The sequence below is a fragment of the Cnephaeus nilssonii genome (genome assembly GCF_951640355.1).
Source record: "Cnephaeus nilssonii genome assembly, chromosome: 17".
In the NCBI taxonomy this organism is placed as follows: domain Eukaryota; kingdom Metazoa; phylum Chordata; class Mammalia; order Chiroptera; family Vespertilionidae; genus Cnephaeus; species Cnephaeus nilssonii.
Genome location: NC_137088.1, coordinates 24,842,942 through 24,862,633, shown reverse-complemented (window position 1 = coordinate 24,862,633; position 19,692 = coordinate 24,842,942). Strand labels below are relative to the sequence as shown.

Genomic DNA, 19,692 nt, shown 5'->3' with positions numbered 1-19,692 from the left:
TCTATACACTTATGTGTTCTTTCAATGTTTTATATTGGTCCTGTATTACTCTTAAAGAAAGAAAAGACACACCATATCAGAGTTGTCAAACACGGGAGCATCCTCGCTCCAATAGTTTGGGTCAGGTCAAGGACTGACACCGCCTGTGACCTTTCTCTAGGGCCGTGGTCGGCAAACCGCAGCTCGCGAGCCACATGCGGCTCTTTGGCCCCTTGAGTGTGGCTCTTCCACAAAATACCACGTGCGGGCGCGCACGTACAGTGCGATTGAAACTTCGTGGCCCATGCGCAGAAGTCGGTTTTCGGCCTGGGCGCGTCTATTTTGAAGAAGTGGCGTTAGAACACTCAAGGGGCCAAAGAGCCACACGTGGCGCGCGAGCCGCGGTTTGCCGACCACGGCTCTAGGGAGTTGTCTCCTGCAAGGGACAGAGCTATGGGACAATCTCAGCTCTGCCCTCAGCCTACCTCTTAATAAGTGATTGCATCCGAGTGTCCCCTCGGCTGGGGCCCCCACATTCTTCAATGAGCTCTGGGGGTGGGTACTGGTTTGTTCCACCTGAAAGTAAAATTTCAAAGTAACGTCAAATCAAATAAAGCATAAAATAATATAAAACTTGAAAATAAACTAAACATAAGGTAAAATAAAGCATAAAAACAAAATATTATCCATTAACACAAAAACTTAAAAGACAAAATAAAATCAAATAAAGCATAAAATACAGTAAAATATACAACAAAGCAAAATAAAAAGCAAAACAAAATAAAAATGAAATGAAACAAAACATAAAAGCAAAAATCCATTGACATAAAATCAAAAAGATATAAAATTCAAGCAAAGCATAAAACAAATACAAAAATAAAATTTTTAAAAAATGAAAACATAAAATGCATGCTATCATATGAATAATGTAAAATCACAACATAAAAGGCTATAAGAAACATAAAGTGCAACCTAACATAAACCAAAAAATAAAACATAAAAAATGAAATTAAAACAGACTAGAAAAGTGATTCATTCAGCCTTCGTCTCCCTCAAAGAATCACTAAGCCATCAGCCATATCTTGCAAATCTCTCTTCCATCTCCTACAACAATAAGAAATCACAAGTTCAGAGTGCTTCACTAACCTTTCTAGGGTCACACAGCTCCCTAGTGGTAAAAGAAGGACTAGAATCAAGTCATTGATCTTTGTACCTCTCCAACTGGAGAGGCACAAATGCCGTGTCAGTACTTCTAGATGTCCATCAGACTCCCTCTGATCCCTTCACTGAGGGGCAGATGTCCCTCAAGGCTCCCAGCAGGATATCACACCCTCTTATAAACTGAGAAACTCATGTCTCCCAGCAAGAAGGCCTCACTGGTCACCTCAAGGCACCCTGTACGTGACCTGATTTGGATTAGCAGTGGTGGACAGAGCCCAAGACAAACTCCTGGAAATGTGACCAGATCAATACCCACCCCCAAATCCCAATGATCTCCATGATCATGCTAGGAATACAGCTTTGGTACTGGCTGCCCATGAATTTGGTTCAACTAGTTTGGTTCTGATTGGAGGTGAGGAGATGGGGGAGAATTCCTGTCCAGGTGCACTGTCAGTGTGCCCCTTAACCTTCACTGTTGGCTCCATCCACCCAACCTGAGCAAGTCCCAGAAAAATAAATGTCATGTACTCTTGTTACTCAAAGCATGGTCCATGGACTACCAGCATCAGCATCATTTGGGAGCTTGTTAAAAATGCAGAATCCCAGCCCCAGCTCAGACCTACTGAATCCGAAGCTACATTTGACAAGACTCCCCAGGAGATGCATGTGCATGTGAAAATTAGAGAAGCACTGTTATACACCACTGGATTCTGGGGTGTGGATTACGGGAAATAGTAATAGCAATAACTGTGCCTTATAATTGTACAGCACTGGCGCTTTCGAACCCGCTCCATGCACATATTTGAATGTATGCTTCACAAATAAGAAAGAGAATGTAATTTCCATTTGGTAAATGAGAAAATCGAGAGGTTGTGGGGAGACTTGAGGCTTCCCAACCACCAGCTGAGTGGTTCCAGACAAGAAACCAACATTGGGCTTGGCACAGTGACAGGGCAATGGCAGCTCAGGGGTTTCAGGAAATGGGGTGCTCCTCTACGGTCTTCTCAGAGGTTGTGGGGCTGCATGCACTTCAGCAAGGATGAAGGTTCCGTGGGCACCTGCTCACCCAAATGCCAGGCTGTGCAAGTAGTTCTCCCCACCCCAGCCCCCCCAGGCATCCCCGTGCTCAGAGACTGCTCACTTTTTAGGAGGTTCAGGAAGGCCCAGGTGAAGCGCCTGGCGTAGGCCACCTCTGCGTCTGAGATCCCCTGCAGGTGCAGCAGGTGCTGCTCAGAGGGGGCGCTGGCCACTCCAGCCAGCTCAGCCAGCTCACGGGTTCCCACGGCGGGACCCAAGGCCAGCACAAACAAGGTGATGCCCTTGCACTTGGCCTCCAGGGACAGAGTCCTCAGCTTCTCCCGGTCCCAGCTGCTAGTCTCACTGGCCACGATGGCGAAGAGAACCTGTGCCCTCCTGGGCAGCGGGGCTGCCAGGAGCACCTTCTCTAGTGTCCACTCCAGGGCGTGGCCCAGGGCCGGGGCTCCCTGCAGGGGGTGGCCCATGGCCTCCCGGATGTGCCTCTGCATCTGTGTCCGGTGGCCATAGGAGGTCAGGAGGAAAGCCTCCAGCACAGGGGGCTGTCCTGCTCCCGGCCGGAAGCCTGGAGTCGTGTGCATCACCAGAGCCATGCGTGCCCCGTAGAGAGACGCGTCTGGCTGTGCAGCCACCTCCAGGTTGTCGAGCACGGTGTCCACTAGACGCAATGCGGCTTGGTACACGTCGGTGCCGACGCTGTGGGAGCTGTCCACCACGAACGCCATGTCCACGTCCACTGCCAGGGGTCCAGGCATGCCCGACCTGCACTCCCAGGCTGGTCGGCACTTGTCTGGGAAGGAAGGGCAGGAGAGGCCAGAGTTACCATGCATCCCTTTCCTTTCCGTGCAAACACACTTCCAGACTCCCAGTAAGAACATGCGCTGCTAAATGCTATTTGCATTGTGTTGACAAGGGCCGCAGATGGGCGCTGTAAATAAATGCCCATTTTTCAGGAGAAAGAATTGAGACGATGATCCCACGTTTAATATTTTTAACTACTGGGCCATATGGCTTCTTCATTTTTAGGTTCATAGACATCTGCCTGGTTCAGTCCAGGTTCTACCTCTTACTGGGTGGGTGACCTTGAGCAAATTACTCAGCCTTCCCACTGCCTCAGTTTCCTCATCTGTCAGATAGGGACAGTGATGATAATAATAGTACCTACCTTGTGAGGTTTAAGTTTTTTAAATGATTTAATATATGTAACTGCTCAGAACAATGCCTGATATAGGAAAAACTCAAGTTCAATAAATACCAGCTAGGTCTATGCTCCTACGGGAGAGGAAACTGAGGCCCAGAGAGACAACGTGTCAAATGAGATGATGGATGTGAAAGCAGTTCATCAACTATAACATACTCTGCCGATGGCAATGACTGCATTTGACTTGACCCAGTTCTCAGGACCAAATCTCTCATGGCAGCGTTACATCTTAGTATAGATCAAAAAGAGGAAACAATTAAATCCCCTTTTGATTTCACAGATAGGACTCTAGCCCTGGGGGACGTGGGGATGGATGAGAACCCTCTACACATGGGCGTGCATGGATTTCAGCACAAAATTTTCTCTGGTACAGGCTGGTGTGACATGTGGGATAGATTAATGCAGGATGAAGACAGAGACATTGAATGACCTGCCAATATCCCACTCGTGGTCAATGGCAATCCAGGCCTAAACCCAGGACTCTTGACTCTTAGTTCCATGGTCTGCCCCTCACCCTAAGGTGCCACTAAAGGAGGAACACAAGCCCAGCCATCTACAGGAACCTGGCAGGACAGGTAAGTAAGCAGAGCAGGCCAGAGGTAAGACAATAGGGAGGGGAAGGAGAGGTGAGGCACTAGCGGACACTTGTCCCATCCAAAGCGGGTAAGCACAACTCAGCTCTGGCTGACTGTGGCCACATGGGAACCCAGCATCTGTGACTCCAAACTATTCTGACTTCCTAAGAAAAACTGGTAATCCAGAATTAACAGGAAATTCCCAGATTCTAAAACTCTGCACATGCCAAGAAAATAGACATCTGCAGAACAGATCTGGCCGGTGGCCACCCATTAATTCATCCTGTTCTATGCACATCCGTCCGATCAGAAATGCTGCCCACGCTTACCATAGCAGAGAACGCAGCGGGCCATGCGCTCCACGTCCTGCTGGCTCTTAGTCTCCCAGATGAATAGGTGAAATCTGTTGGTTCCATCCATCTAATCCAAACACACACACAAGTTTGTCACTTACTGAATTGAGTTTAGGCCATGTGGGTTTTTTTTCAATTCAGATGAGAAAAAATATTAATATGGTATTTTTAAAATAATATAATTATAATTATTTAAATAATATAATTATACATTTTAAATAACATTATATATATTAATATAGGCATATATAGGCATTATAGTTATATATATATTTAATATATATGTGTATATATATATATATATATACACACACATATATATATATATTGGCATTATCTATTACAGTTATTAATAGTCATTTAGTTCTCTGGTTCTAACCTGGAGGTTACACTGTCATTGTTGTAGATACAAGAGCTATGGGTCTTCAGGCTCCTGATGTGTATAAACCTCAACCAGTGCAATGTTGTGTTGGAATGACGGTCAGGGAGTTGAGGGTTTGATCATTTATAAATTCCATAAATCTTTAGTGGTTGTCCACAGTCTACAGGATGCAGTGTGGTGAGAGCTATAAACATGAACAGCGCCTCCCTTTAAGGAGGTGGTTATATAAGTCATATGCCATTAGATTGGAAAGAGGCAGTTACCTAAGGGAGGCCTTTCCAGAGTATTCCTGGTATTCAGAGTTGAGACATATCAAAGCCAGAAGGCAGGAATGAGGAGGAATCAGGGAAGGCTTTGCAGGAATGGCAAATCTTTTTATCTCCTTCGCTTAACCTTTCCAGTTAGGATTAGTTAATAACTGATATCGAGGTTTTAAAGTAAAATATTAAATAATAGCAACAATAAATCCAACAAGGTCCATGTGACAAGTGGTTAGATAATTAGCAAACCCACTCCCTCTTCTTCCTAGGGCCACAACTACACTACATTTCCCACCCTCCCCTGCAGTTCAGTGGGACCACAGGATCGGAGTCTAACCAATGGCATGCAGGTGAAAGTGATGTATGCCATTTCTAGTGCGTGCACTCTACCCCATTGCTCCCGTGGACCTCATGTAGACAATCCACAGAAGGCTTTGAGGCCAATGGGTACGACGCGGGCCTCTGATAAAAGGAGCCCAGGTCCTGAAATGGCTGCAGCAACGCCCCCCACCCAGCCTCCTCTCACACAGAGTCCTGTGTGCACTTGTGATAGATGGCAGAAATAATACTTTATTGTATTAAGCCACTGAGACTTGGGCATGAATGGTTTCACAGTCAACCTGCCCTGACTAATACAGACTTTTTGCAGAATTTTCACCTCATGATAAAATTAAACATGCTTTCAGATTGCTTCTCTCAGGAATTGAGGTGTGGTTTGTAAAGAGGTGGATATCTAGGCCTAGTCATATCCAATCTCTGTCTACTCTCTGTCAAATCATATAGATAGGGCCCCACTGAAGGTCAGTTTCTCCTCCTTCATCCCTGTGGCCCAGACCAAGCAAGCTCAGGACCCTCGCCTGGCAGCAAGGTGCTAGGCATTTGAAGATGTCATGCTAGCCCTCAGAAAGACAGATAGGCAAGGCTTACTTTGAAAAAGAACTTTCTGTAGCATATGCTCCATACAGAGCTCTTTACTCTTTCTGTTTAGGACTACAGCATATCCCAAACATTTGAGTGCAACCCTTGTGGGGAAAGAAATATAAAGAGTTGAACTTTTGTTTATGCTAATGTAACACAAAAAAACAAAGAAGAAAACCCTAACGAGGGAACTTTCCTAAATCTCCTAAGAAAGGCGAAATGCATCCTCTCTTGTTCTTCACATGACAAAGGCAACCTAAATTACGCTTTTTCCTGACTTAGAAATTCAAATCAACCAGGACTAATTAAATAGCTACTACATAAAAGTGCTAACAAGCCATATGGAGATTTAAAAAAAAAAAAAAAAGACACACAGCCACGACTTCAAAGAGCTTAAATGGAAAGATAGACAAACCATTTTCAAGAAAATGGTCCAATAATATGTTTTAGGAACACAGAAAAGGGAGACTAATTTCAAGGGAAAGGATGGAGAGACCCTGATGAATATAACAGCATATGGCACTTTTGAAAGAATGAGTAGGATATTTACCAGGCAAAAAAGCAGGGAAAAGCATTACAGTATGAGGAACAGCATATACAAAGGCCCAGTGGTAGGCAGGTTATCTATAGAATTCTTCTCAAGGCTCCCACATCCCAGAGAATAGAAAGCCTGACACTCCTTTCCAGATGGAGGAGGCTAACATGAAGTCTGAGTGCAGAGTTGCCAACATTCAACATTCATTCAGATCTGCTTCACCAAACCAAATGGATTTAATTAATCACCAAGGATTAGAGAAAACAGTGTAGTCACGCATATGAACACATTGATCGTTTTCCTGGAAATCACATGAGGCAATTTGGAAGGCTTCTGAAATCAGGATCCCTGGCAGGGTTCCAAGAGATATGAGAAGACTAGATAACCCTAGGAGCATCAATATTTACCCCAAGAGTTGTGGGGAAATGCTAAGCTAGGATACATTATCTTCAAATCACAGGAAACATGAGTGAAGTGTGTTCTAAAATGTAGAATTTATGTGAATTTTAAGGTAGTATGAAAAACTTCAAAACAAGTTCAAATAGTTCCCCAAGTGTGTACAAAGGAGTGAGTCATAAAAAAAGTTGATGTGGTACAAATGGCTTTTGTGTCATGACCCAGGTCCTAGTCTTTGATCTACCATAGTTGGCTATGTGGCCTTGGACAAGCCTCAGTTTCCTCAGCAACAGAGTTTTAGGGTAGGACCCAATGCTGCTAAGTTTTCTTCCTGTTCCAACAATTACTGTTTTCCGTATGTGTCTCAAGTTCAGGACACTGTGTTACCTTTTACTCTGAGCAGCTAAGAGAATGCACTTGTGCATCTGTTTTTCTGTTTGTTGGAAAATGACCAAATTCAAATGAATTAGAATAGTTTAAAAACTTGTATCTTTGTAAAAACTTTTCTGCCCAGCCACCATGATTCAGTGGCTGAGCATCGGCCTATGAACCAGGAGGCCACGGTTTGATTCCCGTCAGGGTACATGCTGGGTTGTGGACTCGATCTCCAGTGTGGAGCATGCAGGAGGCAGCCTATAATGATTCTCTCTCATCATTGATGTTTCTATCTCTCTCTCTCCCTCTCCCTTCCTCTGTGAAATCAATAAAAGTATATTTAAAAATACACTTTTCTTAGGAAGAATAATTTTAGGATCATGTTTAAATTTTTCCTTTTCCTGCAAAAATAAAATTATGGGAATAAGTATTCAAAAACACAATGGAAGTCCATAGGGAAACTATGATTCAGTATAGATTCATCTGTATTTAGTTGTTATTCATTAACATTTAATTACTTGGACTTTGAACTTGCCAGCATGGTCCTAGTCACTGATAAGGAAGTAGACAAGATAATTCCTGAGAAACTTCGAGCAGAGAGATAGTGTTAGGAGGGAATCCCAGTGTGAGGAGAGAAAACAGGCTCTACAATGCCTTCTGCAAACTCCCATCAGCACCAGAAAAGGAAATCTCAAAAATTAAATACCTTAAATACAAACCAAGTGATCTGCTCATGGTTCAAAGCTTTACTAAAGTTTGAATCAGCACCTTTGGTAATTCTCTCAACCAACTTTATTCCTGAACTAGAGGCCCAGTGCATGGATTTGTGCACCGGTGGGTCCCTCGGCCTGGCCTGCAGGGATCGGGCTGAAACCCGCTCTCCAACATCCCCCGAGGGGTTCTGGATTGCAAGAGGGTGCAGGCCAGGCCGAGGGACCCCACCAGTGCATGATCGGGGCCAGGGAGGGACCAGAGGAGGGCTCCAGGGCATGTCCAGCCCCTCTTGCCCAGTCCCGATTGGGGCCAATCGGGGCTGTCTTTCCCAGTCCCGATGGGCCGGACCCCAGCAGCAAGCTAACCTACTGGAGCATCTGCCCTTGATGGTCAGTGCTCATCATAGTGACTGGTCAAACGGTCGAACAGTCAGACACTTAGCTATTAGGCTTTTATTATATAGGATATCCAGCTGTGGTCTATAGCAGTGATGGCGAACCTATGACACACGTGTCAGCACTGACACGCGTAGCCATTTCTGATGATACGCGGCCACTGAGGCGGCCGCATGCCGAGGATGAAACATTTGCTGCTCCTGAGGATGAAACATTTGCGAAATAATGTTTTTTCCTCAAAGTGACACACTACCCGAGTTATGCTCAGTTTTTTGGCGAAGTTTGACACACCAAGCTCAAAAGGTTGCCCATCACTGGTCTATAGGGACAAGTTGTATGCTAAAGACAGAAGTATAAGGGGTTTGAGGGGATGAAGCACAGGGATTTACATTAGCACCCTCTTTTATTTAATAAACAGAAAGACATTTCCTGAAAGGATATAGGCAACCCTCGGACCTGAGCCCTCACTATTAAAAAACCCCCCATAGGCCCTAAGCTAGAGATACCCACAGGGTCTCAGCTGTTGTATTCAGCTGCCAGAGGCCATGGGACAATGTTCATTCCTGGGAGTGAGTTGGGGGAGACTTTTGGCTTAGACAGAAGGGAGGAGAGGGATAGAAAGAAAGTGCTGGGGAGAAGGATTTGGCAGAGGAAGAGCTAACTGGACCCTAAGGAGGGAGAGTTAGAAAAAAAATCTGGCATCCAGTTGAGGTAAGGGCTCAGGGAACAAGGAGGGAAAACTGAAAAAATTAGGGAAGGGCACAGAAAAGAACAGTCATGCAACCTGTGACTGACCCAGGAGCTTGAGTCCAGTTTGGGCTCCTGCCATTTGGCGTGGTCCCACCAAGACTGCCATGAGGTCTTCCTGGGCTCCCCAGCAGATGTTAGGGGTCAGCATTGGATTGAGGTTGCTGGATGGCAGGGTGGGACTAGGGAACCAGACATATGGGAAAGCCAATGCCAGGACTGTGTAGTTTAGAACAAGTCACTTCACCTCTGACCTTCCCTTACCTCCTCTGGAAATGTAGACTAGCATTATTAACTTGTAGGATAGTTGAGATCATACCAACATTCCTCAAACTTTAACATTTTTGCAAACCATCTGGGGATCTTATTAAAAATACAGACAGGGCCTGTTTGATTAGCCTGGAGCTTGAGATTTGGCATTTCGCACACACCTGGGTGATGCTGATGTGGCTGGTCCCAGGACCACATTTTGAGTGGTGAGGGGTTAAGATGACAAAACATGAAAAAGCATGTAGCAGGGCAGTGGAACTCCATAGGCATTCACCAAATATAAGCTATCCAATTTAACAGTTAGTGGGCCAAGGTGCCTTCTTAAGGACCGTGAGAAGATGGTAATAATAATGGTTTACACTGAGTATGCACACAGAACGTGTCAGATGTCCCTGTAGTACTATCTCTTATAATTCCCACAACAAACCTGTGAGATTATCCCTGTTTTATGGGTGAATAAATTGAGATCTCAGTGCTAAGTAACATGTCCAGACAACATAGGAGACAAAGCCAGAGTTTGAAGCCTCATTGCCTAATTCATTCCTCAGTTGCTGATCCTGCCTTTAGGGGAGTAACAATCCAACAGAAAACAGCAGTCCCCAAGTCCTCAGCAGATTTGTATCCATGGCCTCTGAAAGGACCTGTCTGGACAACCCAGTATTTTCTGAAAGAAAAGAAAAGAAAAGAAAAGAAAAGAAAAGAAAAGAAAAGAAAAGAAAAGAAAAGAAAAGAAAAGAAAAGAAAAGAAAAGAAAAGAAAAGAGGAAGGAAGGAAGGAAGGAAGGAAGGAAGGAAGGAAGGAAGGAAGGAAGGAAGAAAGAAAGAAAGAAAGAAAGAAAGAAAGAAAGAAAGAAAGAAAGAAAGAAAGAAAGAAAGAAGAAAAAGAAAAAGAAAAAATGTATATATATATATATATATATATATATATATATATATATATCAACTTTTATGAATTCTGAAATTATACCAACATTTTTAAAACCCCCAGATTCTCTTTGGCCTTCCTCTTAACATAGGGGTGAGCAAAAGTAGGTTTGCAGTTGTAATACAAATAAATAATACAATAAATAATAATATAAGAATAAACTCTGTTGCCCTGGACACTGTGCCTCAGGCCATTGAGCATCATCATGTGCACTGAAAGGTTGCTGGTTTGATTCCCAGTCTGGGCACAGGCCTGGGTTGGGAGCTTGATCCCCAGTAGGGCAGCGGTCGACAACTTTTGGACCTCATGGACCACCAGTGGTCCATGGACCACACCGGCTGGCGACTGCTGCAGTATGTAGGAGGCAGCCAATTGATGTTATGCTTTCATGTCAATGTTTCTCTCTCTTGCTCTCACTCTCCCTTTCTATCTAAAATAATTTTTTTTAATCTTTTTAAAAAAAGAATAAATGATTGTGTGTACTCATAACTTAGATAAATCTACTTTTGCCCACCCCTGTATTTTCATCTTCTAAAGCTGATTTTACTTTTTATCTTCATGATAGTCAGAAATCCAAATCCATTCTTTAGGGTTTGTTTGTTTTTTAAGAACAATACACAAGTAGAAATAGGGCCAATTCATAGATCTATCTCATAGTATTGTTGTAAAGATAAAATAAATTAATGCATGGAAAGAACTTTGAACTTCTATACTCTCTTCCTATTTTTGACTTCTGAATTAAAATCCCATTGCTAATGGGAATTCCAAACCTTGAGCAAGTTAACTTCTTTTAGTTTCATCACCTAAAACATGAGTCCATATTAATAGTAAGTGAATCAATAAGTGGGAAGATCTTAGAACCGAGCCTGGCTCAATAAACATGAGCTATTTTTTTAGATAATGTTTCAAGGGAACATATGCTATATTTTTTATAAAGAAAAATTACATTTGAAATCTGGCACACAAATTACATTTTTCCTGTAATCCTCTGGTTTTTAACTTTTAAAAAATTGGGTGAATGAAGTCATGTTTTGAGACACTTGGACACTTCTTGACAATGGGATTATGCTCAAATAGTACAAATGCTGTAATACTGTTTTATCCAGGGATGAGAGGACTCAATGGATGGTTTAAAGAATCTTTTCAATATACCCACAGCCTCCAAGCATGTTTAAATGGACTGAGACATTAGGGCATCTGTTTATATAATTGTTTCAAATTGAATAACCATTATTTTGCCAGAAGCATCTGGGTGTTGTTCTGAAAAATAAAAGATAGAGGTGAAAGACAAAATCTCCACAGATAGTCAAGGAAAGCCCTCAGGCAGATCATTCAGAAAAAAAGTCACAGGATATTCACACTCTTAACTGGACTCCCCTATGGATAGAGCACAGGATAGGGGAGGTTAAGGTCGCAATATGCCCAGTTGTAAAGAAATGAAGATTTTTCTAAAAGGCCCTGAAAGGTGGCTCTTGTTTTCACAGTTTATCTCCTTGCTAATATCACCAGAAATTAGGTCATTTATTACATTTGAGCTGGCAGGCACCATTTAACATCCTTTCTAAATTGTTAAATATAAGGAACAGAGTGGTCTCCCAGCATCCTGGGGCAAGAATATGTCCAAGAAATGGAGAGGAGAGCAGATAGAAATGATAGGACTGAGGTCCATGAATATTTAAGCTGGCAAGTTCTTCTCACAGGACACTGTATCATTTTACTCTGAACCTAAAGCAACAAAGAGGGCATCTTGGGGAAGGATCATCTCTACATCCGATCCAAATACTGTCTGCTCTCAGACAGCAGCACTGCTGAGCATTTGGGGGATGTAACTTTACCGTACATATCACTCTCCAGTCATTAGGGAAATGCCTTCCAGAAAACAGATAATTACATCTGGCAAGAAGCCTAGATAATATTTAGTTGTGATCCTCTCCATTTTAGAGCTGAGCAAAATGAGACTTAGCAAGGTGAAGAGACTTTTCCAAAGTCACCTCATCATTGATGAAAGAGCCAAAGAGAAAAGCTACATCTCTAATGTAAACCATTATTTGTTTATACTCTGCCTTTATTACTCCTTTCAGGAGGTTATTGAGAGTTGCCTCCATCCCCACTAACCCATCCCTGTCCAGACATCCTGCTAGGCAAGCGGGATGTACCATGAACAAGGAATGCGCCCTCTGCATTTTAACTTTGTTTCTCAAAGCTCAAAATATTTTGTCCATCCTTTCCATCAGTTTTCAAGCTGTCACAATTTTATCTATTGACTCTTAGAAGTATATTCACAGCTGTGTCAACAAAATCTCTCACCTACTGCTTCTGTTGCACACTCAACTTTCCAAGAAAATGAAGTATTCTAGCCCAAACTCATTAGCTATTATGTTGAATGAAACGACATTTCCATGTTTGCCGGTCAAAAACAATTGAATATTGGTAATGTCACATGGCTCAACCTGACACTCATAAGCATCCGGGAAGCTCTTAAATAGAGAATGGCAATTTAGATCCAAGATGGTGGGTGGAGTAGGTGGATGTTACACTCAGTTCCTTCCAGGACCAAACTGGAATTACAATTAAAATATAGGGCAATCAACCTGAATAACCAACTGAAGACTAGCTGAAGAGAAGTCTTATAACCAAGGATTTACAGAAGAAGCCACATTGAGACTGGTAGGAAGGGTGGATACGTGAAAAGGGCTGGCCCCAACCCCCCGGGCAGCAGCTGAGATTTCAGAGGGATATAAAAACTGGGAAGGTTTGCCCTGAGAAGTGTAGGGCCTCATCCCCAACTTGGACTCCACAGCCAACAGCATATATATGGGGGTATAAACATATAAAAACCCAACCAGCTCTTCACTTAAAATCGGTGCACATTACCTGCTTTCCTCTTTATAGACCCAAGTGAGAAAAGGAAATTCTATCCTGTGGACTCCCACAACACAACTTAGAACAGTGGTTTAACATAAGCTCTGAAGGCAGACATCAGTCTGTCACCAACTAGGTACTTGACTTTCAATGAGAGACTTAACCTCTCCAAGCCTCAGTTTTCTCATTTCTGAAATGAAGATATACAGTAAACTTAACTTAGAGAGTTTGGGGAATAATTAAATAACATTTATGAGGCACATAGCACAAAGTATGTGCTCAAGAACGGCCAGCCAGCACTAATAGTAGAGTCCATAATGAATACACCCTCCACGCATACACATCAATTTCTGGGAAATTCTTCCTTGGAACAGCTCTCATCCCTCCTGTGGTCCTTGATGGAGGGGTAAGGACCATGTACTAACTGACCCAGTTCCCCTGCCCCCACAAGGGGTTCCCCCACATACCACCAGGGTGTCAGGGAGGTTGTGCTCCTCTGTGAAGGTGATGACTGCAGGGATGATGTCGAGCGCACTGAGCTCCAGGGTGGCCATGGTGATGGACTCTGCATCATGGGCCCAGCCTGCCTGGAAGAACACAGCCACTTTCCTCATGAGAAGGCCCGAGCGCACACGTTTGAATCCATGTCTTGCCACAAACCTCATGGCGGCCCCAAGGTTCCTGCTGCCCGATGACCTTTCCAGGGGGATTTTCCTGACTGCCTGGAGGAGGGCGGGCTTCCCCTTGTAGTCCGAGAAGCGAATCAGGTGATCTATTTTGTTGTTGTACGAGACGATGGCCACTCGCGCACCCTTTGGGCAGTTACTCTCACTTATTTCCATCTTCATCAACAGAGACAATAAAATGTCTCTCATCCTCTCGAAATCCAACTCAGAGACGTCATTTGACATGTCCAAGGCAAAGACCACTTCGGTCGGGAACACTGGGCATTTGGAAACACCTTGACACATGGAAACACAGATTTAAGATTTTCTGCAATGCCGCTAACAAGTGAAGATTTGAGTGAATAAGAAAAAAATAGTATTTACCTGTTGAACACGCTGGAAGGGAAATTATTTTGGAGAGAAAAGAGGACATTGTTAGTTTACATGAGTAGTGGTATGTTTTCCATGCAAGTGCTTCTGCCTAGTGGTTAGAGCGTGGGCCCACAGACTGAAGGGTCTCGGGTTCGATTCTGGTCAAGGGCATGTAGCTCGGTTAAATGCTTGATCCCCAGCCCTGGTCGGGTATGTGCAGGAGACAACCAATCAATTTGTCTTTCACATCTATGTTTCTCTCTCTTTGTCTCTCCCCCTCCCTCTCTTCCTCTCTCTCTAAAGATCAATGGGGAAAAAAATCCTCAGATTAAAAACAACAACAAAAGAACAAAGCTTCTCTTTGCCTGTTTTGTAATAAGAAACACCAAGATGCAGACATGCAGGAGTGCAATTATCATGGGTTAATATGGGTTACCATACTGTACAGTGGAATTTTCCCCACCATTGAGATGATATGCCTTTTGACCATTTCATTTCTAAGGCCACATTGAGGAAGATTAGTTACCCAAGTGGGGACCGAGCTAAATATATTTATTTATAGGAGCCTTTCATGATGGACAATGGTGCCTCCCAACCTCAGTCAAATCCACAGTGACTTATGTCCCCAATCCATGATTCATCCTCTTTTCACACCACTGGCTCCTTTTGAGTCTTTTTCAAATAACTTACGGCAGTTTTCGCGTGTGAAATTGACGATTTCACAAGGCTGTTAGAAAGATGGAGAGAGAAAAAAGGAAAAAGCATTTTATTTGAAGTATACTAGTATTCCTCCTCACCCTGGTGACTTAGAAATGTCATATGGATATCATCAGTAACTATCTGAAGCTTTTTAAGCTGCCCCAGAAATCCCAAAAATTGTTACAGCAATTAAAACCATCCAGCAGTTATATTTCTGGATCCCGTGGATATTGTAAAGCATTTATAAAATATTTTACATACATACAGTGCCCATATTATTAGAGATAGATGGATAAGAGGAATTCTTTTTTCTTTTTTTTATCGGCCTCACAAAACAGAGGAATCAAATCTGATTTTGAAAAAGTATAAATCCAGGAAACTCAGCACAGAAGGCAGAGAAATGCCTTCAACTTTTGGACCTCTATATTAGCAAATCCTGGCACACTTCTTTAGAATGACTGCCAAGACAGGTACTCCTAACACCTCCCCTAGAATTCTGCTTCATTCCTTTGATCCCCTCCTCTCTGTCCTGTTCTCTCAGCCCCATCACTTCCTGCTCCTCAGTTGTCTCCACTTCCTCCCTCCACCCACCAAACAGTATGTTTGTACTTGGAACATAAAAAAAAATCATAACTTTTGAGATTATTTCCAGGTGTTCCATGAGACACAAAGGCCAAGGCTGTGCTGTATGTTGGCTTATAAATACTTTATAAGCAATTTTTGAACTTCACAAAAAGGCATATTGTGTAGGGGAGTGGACTCAGTCTCTCCTTTCATGTCAACTGGTATTACTCAAAAACATCCAGATTCCCTCCAGGATTTAAAATATTATTCTACTCTTTTTATTTGATTTGGTCAAGTCTATAAACTTGAAGTACTGACAGAATTTATAAGAGGCAAAACTAAAGAATCTTTATAGATTTCTGTTTTGTCAAAGTGGAAAGCTCTGTGTTCTGAAAAGAATGCAGTTTAGAGTTAAAATATTCACTTACCATCATATCTGCCAAGCCTCTGGGGCCCTTGATGCCCTGGAAAGAACAGAAACAGATTTAAGATGCAAAATTCTGAGGTCCAGTACATTTTTATCCTGAGTTGGCAAGAGGTTCTTATAAAGTTCGCCAGGGTCAATGGACCACCTCTGCCCTTCACTCCTGGCCCTGAAGTTCTATCTGACCCCTTAGAAAAGGAGGTCAGAGTGCCTAGGAGGTATGTCCCAGACCTTGGAGCCCAGGATGCCCAGGTACATGGTACATAACTTTTAGAAGATCAAGTCATTTTGAGACAAAGCCACAGTTTAGAATATAATTCAGAAAAGAAAAAAAAAAGGCCATTCAAGATCTCAGGGTCATTCATAACAGTTCTAAAGTAGAGCCCAGTCCTCCCTTACCCTATCTCCTTCAGCCACCCACCACCACCCTGTCTTTGCCCAAGAACTTAACAAATCTTCCCTGGACCCTTCAGAATGAGAGCTGCCTTATTTAGACTCTACAAGGTAGTAATAATGTGTGACCTTGGGTAGGTCACTATAATCTCAACCTTTGTATTCTCATTGGCATAATGGGCATGGGTGGTCCTTCTAAGATATTTTTTAAAATATATTTTTATTGATTTCAGAGAGGAAGGGAGAGGGAAAGAGAGAGAAACATCAATGATGAGAGAGTATCATTGATCAGCTGCCTTCTGCACGCCCCCTACTGGGGATCAAGCCAGCAACCCAAGCATGTGCCCTTGACCGGAATTGAACCTAGGACCTTCCAGTCCATAGTCCAATGCTCTATCCACCGAGCCAAACCAGCTAGGGCTAAGATTTTTTATTCTGTGACTTTGTTGTACCTTCACAATAGTGAAACCACTAGGTTCAACCCATGGCTGACTCACTCTAGGATGAGCCATGGGGCAAAATGACAATAGCCCCAAGTCTTTCCTTTCATACCAAATGACTTCCATGGAATTTAAAAAAATATTTGTGGGCTTGCAACATTGTCAGTTCAGTTAATATTATGTAAATGTCTCTTATGTTAGGATTTCCTTCTAGTTTTGGCATAAATGTTGTTGCTCATCTTATTGACACTGATAAACTCATTCTCCAGTGAATATTATGTATTGGTTTATGTATTATGACAGATTCATATATATATCTCCAGCCACTCTAATATCTTCCCCATCTTCCAAGTAAAACATTTATATTGAATCAATATACTCTGTAAGGACTTGAAGCAAATGTAAAGCAAATTTGGCCCATTCCCTAATAGATCCTCTTGTGTGTCCCAAATGTTCATTTCTTCTTAGAGATGCCTCTTATCAAATCTTTATTCATTTTTACACAAGGTTGAAAATAAGAGAAAAGAGAAGAGTCCATGTTACCCGTGGTCCTGGAGGGCCTTGGTCACCTGGAGTTCCAACAAATCCTGGGAAGCCAGCATTACCCTAAAAAATGACCAACCACAGGAATAAGCTTCCCACCTTGAATATAACTCTATTACAGCCATCACTTTGAGATATCAAGTTGTCATTATACCTAAGGTACAATGAGTCTACTATAGACCCATTAGTTTATGCACTGTGATCAGTGGAGTGAGACACAGAAACTAGAAAGAGAAGGGATCTCTATGGAAACCATCTAAATCCCGCCCCCCCGCAACACACACATACCTAATTCCAGTCAACATGTATACATATTTCCAAACAGCCTTAAAGGATGTCATATTCAGTTGAGCCTCCAGGTCACATAATTAAAAGATGCATAAAGTATGCATTGAAGGTGTGGCATCAAGACAAAGAAAAAGCTCTTCTACCCCCTTCCGGCCTTCAATGTATGAGAAAAGGTGTATGCTAATCATGGATTCACTGCTCATTTTACAGGTATTTGAACTGACACAGCATTACCTGCATGTAATTGATGTTTTATCTTTTTAAAATTAGAAACCAGAGAGATAGGTTTGGCTGAGCAGGGCAATATTAGCCAGTGCAAGCCAAGTTAGGCATAAATCAAATTTTTCTTTATGTCCTTGCCAGTGTATAAAAATACTAATTATTGAGTTCCTAAAAATATATACATCCTCTTTCCTTTCCTCTTTTCTTCCACTGAACATTGGTCCATGTCCTCTTCCCACAAGGCCTTGCTCTCTAATGTCTATCAGCTAAACACAACCAAGGTCTTAGATATCCACAGGGTTACTCTTTCCAAAAAGAGCTGCTAGTGATTATAGCTCTTCAAATTTGAATCTTCAGACCCTGAAGGAATAGATTTTTAATGGTAGACTCTATAAAGTACAGTGAAAATACAACTCAAAGTCCACCAAGATGGCAGCCACATTCATGAGAGTGTAGTCCTAAAAAAGCTAAGAGAAGGGTAAGGTTTGGAAGAATCTCAAAGAAACAGCAACATTTGCTCTTTAGCTAAAACAATACCCTTCCCAAAGGATATGTAGGTTTATCAAAGACAGACGTGCCTCCAAACTTATTTTTTAAAGGTTGATATTGCATAACTGAAACTCCAACTTGGATTTTTCTGTTATGGTTGGGGAGCTGCATTTGCATTCAGAAGGGAAGCAAGAGTGGGATCCAGTGGGAAGTGAGGTAGCCCAAGGAGGATGCCTCTTTGAAACGTGCCTGCCTGAGGATGACCTGGGTTTCCTTCTAAGCAGTCCAATAAACCAATGGAAATATGCTCCTCTGAGTAGAGTGTCATGATGTAGGCCTTCATAGATCTTGGAAAATTCCTTTGATTCTTACCCTCTTCCCTCTGATTCCCTTTGCCCCCTTCTCTCCTCGATGGCCTGGGTCACCATCTTCTCCCTTTATAGAATCGAAAGCAAAATCTTGAGTGTAAAGAAATATAAGCACAAACAAATGACACATGCTGCATACCAGCTGCCAGGCCCGGGAAGCTATCTTCTTACTTGTGTGCCAGGATAGCCAGGAAATCCAGGTTCACCCTAGGGTCAGAAGTGAGATAAGGTCTTGTTTAAAGTCCTGTTGTTAAATCTTTCTTTGGCATTCCTCGGGGTTGGGGGGTGGGGGGGGAACGGGGAAACAACTCCAAACAGGTACCAGAAAAAAACAACTATGTCAAAAGTTATCTTGAGCTAATCCCAAGTGGCCATGTTTTATTCCTATAATTCATTGTGAAACAACTCGCAAATGATTTTTACAAATCCCTCACCCTCCTTGATACATTGTGTAATAAAACTGCCTTCTTAAGCATTTTAACCTATCAGTTTAAGTAACCAGAGGTCCCATCCAGTGGAAAACGAGGGAAGGAGCACCAAATTGACTGTTGGGAAGCAGATCCTCATTGTCAGATCAAAGGCACACCACAAAGCAAATATTCATTCAACAAACATTTATTTAGCACTTACTATGTGCCAGGCACTTCTTTAAGCACTGGGAATTCAGCAGTGAACAGAACAAAGACCACTGCTATCATGGAACTTACTCACTAGTGAGGAAGAGAGGTATAATACATCAGGAAGAGATAAATGCTATTCCAGAAAGGTGATTAAGGGACAAAGAAATAATATTGCATTGTTTGAGCTAAGTGATGGATCCATGGCGGGGGTGCGGAGGTATTATTATATGTCTTTCCACTTGTATATATGTTTGAATTTTTTCATAATAAAAGGTTCACAAACAAAAGAAGAAGAGAAATGTTGCTTTGGGACATGCCACTTTTAAGGTGCCTGTTAGATAAACAAGTGGAAACATTTGGAGTTTGTTTAGGAGATTGGTCCAAGCTGAAGAAATAAACTGGAGATCATAGAGTAGATGGTACTTGATGCCATGGGAATGGATAAGATCACCTAAGACAGTGGTTCTCAACCTTTCTAATGCTGCAAGTGACCCTTTAATACAGTTCCTCATGTTGTGGTGAC

The 19,692-nt window shown here is 42.6% G+C and overlaps 1 protein-coding gene across 2 annotated transcripts in view; it reads right to left on the bottom strand.

Annotated features, from left to right (window-relative positions):
- Positions 1 to 19,692, bottom strand: part of LOC307113612 (collagen alpha-4(VI) chain-like) — a 115,394-nt gene that overhangs the window by 6,620 nt on the left and 89,082 nt on the right. For both annotated transcript variants that reach the window (XM_079795428.1, XM_079795427.1), the window contains 10 exons: positions 18,721 to 18,756; positions 18,554 to 18,616; positions 17,183 to 17,245; positions 15,811 to 15,846; positions 14,810 to 14,846; positions 14,132 to 14,143; positions 13,550 to 14,043; positions 4,281 to 4,371; positions 2,282 to 2,965; positions 465 to 555 (listed from right to left, as the gene is read on the bottom strand). In XM_079795428.1, coding sequence (XP_079651554.1) covers positions 465 to 555; positions 2,282 to 2,965; positions 4,281 to 4,371; positions 13,550 to 14,043; positions 14,132 to 14,143; positions 14,810 to 14,846; positions 15,811 to 15,846; positions 17,183 to 17,245; positions 18,554 to 18,616; positions 18,721 to 18,756 — 1,607 coding nt within the window. The remainder of the gene's footprint in view (positions 1 to 464; positions 556 to 2,281; positions 2,966 to 4,280; positions 4,372 to 13,549; positions 14,044 to 14,131; positions 14,144 to 14,809; positions 14,847 to 15,810; positions 15,847 to 17,182; positions 17,246 to 18,553; positions 18,617 to 18,720; positions 18,757 to 19,692) is intronic.